General features: G+C 56.7%; 1 protein-coding gene across 5 annotated transcripts in view; it reads right to left on the bottom strand.

Annotated features, from left to right (window-relative positions):
- The window catches only part of LOC119586743, a 6,705-nt gene that overhangs the window by 4,497 nt on the left and 1,804 nt on the right, over positions 1-404 (bottom strand). For all 5 annotated transcript variants that reach the window (XM_037935467.1, XM_037935468.1, XM_037935466.1 and 2 more), the window contains exon 2: positions 129-316. In XM_037935467.1, the coding sequence (XP_037791395.1) occupies positions 129-282 (154 nt within the window). In that variant the 5' untranslated portion in view covers positions 283-316. The remainder of the gene's footprint in view (positions 1-128; positions 317-404) is intronic.

The raw sequence follows: 404 nt of genomic DNA, 5'->3' as shown, positions 1-404 counted from the left end.
ACAACCACATAATCAAGGGAATCTTTTATTTATAGGTTTTTCAGTATAAAATGGTTGTGTATATTCGCAGCGGAACCACAGGCCCCGTAGACACGCCCATGTCTTTCCCGCCGCCCGCGCTGACTTACCCGGCATGGCGAAGGGCGAGGCTCCGAGCGGCGACACGCCCGGAGCGAGGAGCTTGGAGCTGAAGGAGGCGAGGAAGGGAGACATGGCGCCGCGTGCTGAGTGCAGCGACGCGAGGGCGAGGAGAAGCCCCACTACTGCTGACCACCCCGCCATCACATTGGCTGACGTTTGAACGCTGGCTGACACACTGCGTGGCGAAGAGGGAAGGTTGGCCTAAAGGCTTAGAAATGCTGACACACATTTATATGAATTTGGCGCACACACGGTCATGTACG

Source organism: Penaeus monodon, chromosome 21, assembly GCF_015228065.2.
Source record: "Penaeus monodon isolate SGIC_2016 chromosome 21, NSTDA_Pmon_1, whole genome shotgun sequence".
Taxonomy (NCBI): Eukaryota; Metazoa; Arthropoda; class Malacostraca; order Decapoda; family Penaeidae; genus Penaeus; species Penaeus monodon.
Note: the sequence above shows the minus strand (reverse complement) of the source record. Positions and strands in the feature narration are given on the sequence as shown.